The 6,288-nt window shown below is 37.4% G+C and overlaps 1 protein-coding gene across 1 annotated transcript; it reads left to right on the plus strand.

Annotated features, from left to right (window-relative positions):
- Positions 1-3,474: 3,474 nt before the first annotated feature.
- LOC130743986 (uncharacterized) lies at positions 3,475-5,557 on the plus strand. The gene is made up of 2 exons (XM_057596184.1): positions 3,475-3,505; positions 4,554-5,557. Exons 1-2 carry the CDS (start codon positions 3,475-3,477, stop codon positions 5,555-5,557), a joined length of 1,035 nt encoding a protein of 344 aa, XP_057452167.1.
- The last annotated feature ends 731 nt before the right edge of the window (positions 5,558-6,288 follow it).

Raw genomic sequence — 6,288 nt, forward strand, 5'->3', positions numbered from 1 at the left:
GTGGTGATCGGATGGTGGCGGCAACACCGGTGGCGGTGGTGGTGCCAATGGTGGTGTAAGTTGGCAGCAATGGAGGGTGGTGGTGATGGTGACTTATACGTCACAACCTTATCATGCCTTATCCTTCACTCACATGATGGATTAAATTATACGTCATTTTAACGTATAAGGAGACTTTGATGGATAAGCTTATACAATACAATGTCATCACCAAACAATGGATAAACTCATAATGTATTGTATAAGCTTATACTATCATGTCTAATACGGCGTGCCAAACGAGCCCTTAATATTTAATATCCCAACTGAAACAAACACCATTTATTATTTAGTTAACAATTTCTAAAATATATATATTATATAATCAACAATTCAGAAGAAGAAATTAACAAATAAATCATCTTTCTACTGCTGTTGTGAAGAGCTCTAATTCATCTAATGTGCCATACACATCATAAATGTCATCAATTATAGATATTAGCAAACTCAGTTTGGTTAAAACCTTTGCGGAGATCACTATACTGAGTCTCAAAAGCCAATCCAACCGTCAAAAAGAAGCACTCCGTTAACCTATCGCGACTGAAGCTTAATTTTGAGGCTAGTCCCATTCCCTTCCACCACGTTCATTCATGTGTAACAATGAATTATTGAAACCAAGATGTTACAAAATTTGGAAAATACATGAGAAATCTACTCCAACCAAATAATGAAGGGTGTTAGTTTTGGTTTACATTCTCATACCCCCACTTTATATTTTTCTGTGTTTATGATTGCATAAAATGTATAATTTGTATTCTGCAATCTAAATACAATGACTAATTGGTTTCATCAAAACATAAATACGGTAGATTGGAGTAGTGAGATAATATATGAAGTTGGTACCAAAACTAATGTCCAATAATCAAATAACTATTAGTCCTAAGCCCGTCCTAAGTAACTATGTCTAAAATTGAAGTTTAAATAAAAAGAGTAGTTAAACTTGATTAGTAAGTGGACCATCTGAAGGTTTTTGACTGACTGAGAAGTTAAATTTGATTAGTAAGTGGACCATCCGGATGCCTCCTTTTATGAGTCGGCCATGAGTCGGCCACCCATAAAAGGAGGCATCCGCATTCATCCTCCCAGCACGCGAGTAAATGTCATTAAGAATGATTGTCCAAATCCCTCTTTCCACTAAATGGAGTTAGTAGGATCCATTCATCCTCTCCCTTTCCTTGTGTAACTCCTCAATCATCTTAATTTTTGTAACACTGATGGAAGGATACCTGGATTACATGACAGGCTCCTTCATGCTTAACAAGATTATATGTAAAGTGAATACATGCATATGTAAGAAGATGAACAAAGCACAAGGAGAGTTAGGTCACTAGTTTACTGGTTTCCTATTTTCTGTTATAATTCAGTTTTAGTCCCTCTATAGTTAGTTATTCAGTTTAGCTTGTGTTAGAAGTCCCACATTGGCTAGAGATAAAGCTAAGATAAGCTTTATAGGGGTAGTGCAAACCTCAACTCTAGAGCTAGCTTTTGTGGTTGAGTATAGGCCTCCCAATTTCTAATAGCTTGTTGGTTTAATTCTCTCAGTATAAATAGGACAATTGTATATCAGATTGGTACTTTTGATCAATAAAAATTCTCTTCTCTGTTTTCTCATTCTTCTCTCACGAGTCTCAAGTAATCTCACATGGCTTCCATGCATTGCAAGTTGCAATTGGTGCAAGATTCAGATATTTACCTTTGTTGATATGATGTTCACCTAAATTCTTAAGTTAAGAAAGTCGACTGAGTCGAGTCACTAGGTTCCCAGGGATTTTTTAAGAATAGTTATAAATAGTTGTATATATACATTTCTCAAAACATACATTGACATTTCTTGGAGATCCTTTAGCAATGTTGATTGCACAATGTTGAAATCCAGTTTGGCTGCTTCAAGCAAAACCTGATTTGCGTCTTTTCTTTTTGCATACGACTCAATATACCATCGTGCTTCAAGTCTTTGAACTCTATGATGCAGTGGAAGTTCCAAAGCATGATGCACATGTTCTGGGAGTATACTGCTACTGTCTTCACTGATGACACCCTTGAGATGCAAAATAGTGAAGGCCTTGGCCTCGTCTAACATATGTTCTCCTTCATAAGAGAGAAATGATGCCTCATAGAGACTCAACATTCCTTTTACATGCATCCTTTCCGAGGCTTGCTTCAAAATTACCATTGAGGTCTTTGAATCTCAGAAAAATATCTATATGATCACACAAACATGATGTATTAAAAAGTCAGTTTAGTACGAACTTGGATTCTTCGCAGCCCTTCTGTCTCTGCAGCACATGAAACAACCAAATACAAAAAGGACTAGAGGGGATTAACCAACCATCAGGAAAATTGCGGCCACTACGTTTACTAGCGTCAATTTTAGGCAACTACCGGCAGTGAAGATTTTATTTTCAGCGTTTAGCAGTGGTTGCTGGTCTACTCTTTTGGATGACTAAAGGCGGTTCAAACCGCCGCTAGTTGTTGATTGTCAGTCTATCACTAATCCTCCATTTTTTAGTTCCACAATTCAAATATATATGCACTAATAATGTTAAGAGTTTTACACATGCATCCAATGAAATCTATTCATTTTCTATATTAAATGTTTTTAAATTCCAATTTAATTATGACATGACTGATTGATGGATTCTAATTTAATGATTATGTAAAACTTTTTTACATTATTAATGCATAGTAATTAAACCCTTTCTAAATCACCCTAAGTAAAAATATGGTAAAATCACTCTAACTTAGACGAATCATTAATATTTTAATGCGTGTCATGTCAAAATGTCTTAGCTTAAATTTCATAAAACACGTGTCAAATATTATTGCTCGATGATCTTACTTGGGATGGTTTAAACAACCACTTGATATACCTGACATTGTTGTAGCCATACTCTCTCATGAGCCTAAAGCTTAAAGCAGTCTCATGTAGGCTTGTGTGAACAATTGGACCACTATCTCTTTGGAAATATAGAAACCTATCAAGAGCTTATCTTATCTCCTTCTCAAAGTGGTAGCTGAGTCCCAAACGTTTCACATTGTCAATTAGCTCAAGTGTGTTCCATATCTTTGCTTTTTCATCCTTAATCATCTTTCTCACTTCCTCTCGCAGCTTCCAAGCCCTGACCTCATATCGTACATCCTAAAAACATATATACATTATGAAGAGAAACTCCTGTGAGAGAAAACATATATAGAAAATAATGTATGCCTATTGTTAAATTAAATATCATTAAATAAAACAGAGTACTGTATTTAAGATGATTTGATTTAATCACCGCATAGGGATGCTTCAAGGATTGAAAATACTCGTAATTCCATAAGCTAGGTGCGTAATGTGCTGATTTTCTTTGAAAAGAAGCATTTGAACCTGCGAGGCAATATCGAATAGGTGAAACAATTCTGTGGATCACGACAAGGTTTGGCTTTTGAGGATTAATGGCAAAACTAGGAAGTGAAATGAAGGATGGTGAATAAAGCAGTGTGGAACTAACTTGGGCCATTGTTACTTGCAATTTGAAGTTAAGGTGGTCACAATTTATGTATATATAGCTCGATATATCATAACTATATAGCTATGTAGTATTAATTTATTTGAAGATGAGGAACTGTCTAGTTGAAATCATGAATGTTTGGTAATCAACATTGTTATGATAAGCAATGATTGCTTGCACCGCTTGAGTTGAAAGGAAAGGTATGGAGGAAATGGGGGGAAATTGCAGCCCCCAACCTGACATGTTAGTTAGTAGTTACTCCCATTATGATGAAGAGACTCTTTGATTGATCTGTTGGCCGTTGGGTGTATTGGGCCATCAGGCTGTGGAAGTGATGGAATAGCCCAAGAAGGCCACGTGTAAATGCTAAAAAAGTGGACCAGGCCGAGCCCAATGAAATAGGGTTAATTGACATCCCCATAACAAATTGTGAAACGGAAAAACAATGTTATGCCACATTAAAATAGTCACAGTTTAGCGTAAACTATTAGCGTTAACATTGAGGCTGGCATTATGTGGTGACTCATTCGAGTTCATTGTCACCTTCATTTTTGTTTTTTACGGCTCCAGAGTCACCTACAACAAGCTCACTTGAGACAACACCATCGACTTCATCTACGCGTTCCGCGAACAGTACATTGGGTGATGAAAGCGTGAATTTTACTTTTAATTTTTGAAGCGCAAAGCCACAAATTATAACAAACTAAGTAGTGAAAGTTCAATAATAATAAGACCACTTCATTTGGTTGTCGATTGTGTATATCATTCATTGCAGTTCAATTCTTTCACTGGTGAAAAGTCTTAAGGTGATAGTTTACCCATAACAACATCTATACATTTAATTATGTTCCCGTATTCTATTATTTTGTGTATATCATTCATTGCAGTTCAATTCTTTCACTGGTGAAAAGTCTTAAGGTGATAGTTTACCCAGAACAACATCTATACATTTAATTATGTTCCCGTATTCTATTATTTAAAACATGCAATTATAATTTAAATGAAATTGTGTATTTTTTGCAGATAACCAAGCTTCTCCTTCATCATCAACCTCGGCTGAACATGGTTTTGATGCGACTCTTTGGCGGAAATTCTGGAAAGCTCCATCGCTTCCTCGGGTCAAGGAGGTGGCATGGCGTGTGTGTGTTGGTGCGGTGCCCACTAGGCTTTGTTTGCGCCGTAGAGGAATGGACTTGGATCCTAGTTGCCCGGTGTGTGGCCATGAGGAGGAGAGCATTGATCATCTTTTTATTCACTGTCCTGTTGCGCGAGGATGCTGGTTTGTGAGCCTGGGTGTGCGCACAGATGCTGGTACGTCGACCTTCATGGACTTCATGGCGGCGGTGCTGCGCAACAAGGATGGCTGGTGCATTGCAGAAGTTCAGCGCATGATCTATTGCTTGTGGGAGGGTCGGAACAAGGTTCTTTTCGAGCTCCGTGAACCTGGGTGTGCTACGGTGCTGTCTCGTTTTGCAGCGATGGAGTCCCCTTCACAGCTTGGGACGAACGGAAATCAGGTGGACTGGTCAGTGGTTAAATGGTCGAGACCAGCAGCTGGGATGATTAAAATTAATGTGGATGCCTCTCTTGGTGGGGATTTGCTTGCTGGTTTCGGTATGGTGGCTAGGGACGAGGATGGCGAGATCTTGGCGGCGGCTTCACACTATCCGACGGTTGCTACTTCAGCCACGATGGCAGAGGCGTTCTGTCTCCGTTGGGCCATGGAGCTTTCTTCACAGTTGGGTTTCAGGAGGGTGCAGTTTGAGACTGATTGTCTACAGCTTTTTCATGCTTGGAAGAAGGGTGTTGGTCGTTCTCCTTTATTTTCTTTGCTTCAGGATTGTAAAACTTTTGTTCAGTTGTTCGATTGTGTTGAGTTTACTTTTACTCGTAGGCAGGGCAATACTTGTGCTGATTTTATGGCTCGGAACGCCTCTACCCTTTCGAATATTGTTTGGGTGGAGGAGGCCCCCCGGGTTTATGTAGCCTTTTACAGGCAGATCTTTTGGCTTCTATGTCGGTTATGATTTAATATATATTATGCCACGTTCAAAAAAAAGAAATTGTGTATTTTTAAAAGTAATATATATTGTTTTTTCTTGTCATTGAATATGAAAAAAAAAATATGCAAAAGCTCTAAAGCAATAGTCAAACCGTGTCAAACTGGGAAAAAGAATATGAATGATTTGAACCCTAATTGTTTAAATTATTCATTATGATTATTTATTAGTATGATATAGTGTAGGTGTTAGTATATGCGTATGCGTGTAATAATATAATAAAAATAAAAATAAACGCCGAGGAATGAAGAGAACGTGCGTGGTGATAACGTGGCTTGTTAACAGCGACACTCTATTATGATTCTCCGCGTTGTTTGGTTGGTCCCTCTAAATTCCTATTGCCACCGTCACTTACGCCACCGTAGTATATCCTAATGCTGTAGGTGGTTTCTCTACCATTTAAAATTTGAGGGGTTCCATGTTTTTTTTGTTTTCATGTGTCATATTATCATCTGAAATATATGTTTATAATTTACAGTTTAACATGTTAAACATGACCAAAAGGCATCGTACCCTTATAAGGCATTGAAGATATATAATATCACATATCAAGTCAAAAAAGTATAAAACTACTCAACTTTTAAAGGATAGGAGAAATCACCTATAAAAATAATTAAACTAAATAATTTTAAAAATAATTAGTAGTTCTTGTTTAATGAAACCAATAAAAATGAATTATGAATCAACCCTCTATGATC

The sequence above is a fragment of the Lotus japonicus genome, chromosome 3 (genome assembly GCF_012489685.1).
Source record: "Lotus japonicus ecotype B-129 chromosome 3, LjGifu_v1.2".
NCBI classification, from domain to species: Eukaryota; Viridiplantae; Streptophyta; class Magnoliopsida; order Fabales; family Fabaceae; genus Lotus; species Lotus japonicus.

Coding starts and splice junctions, on each gene's coding strand:
- LOC130743986 (XM_057596184.1), top strand. CDS start 3,475: ATGGCAAAACTAGGAAGTGAAATGAAGGATG. Junction 3,506..4,553: donor AGGAAGTGAAATGAAGGATG/GTGAATAAAGCA, acceptor TATTTTTTGCAG/ATAACCAAGCTTCTCCTTCA.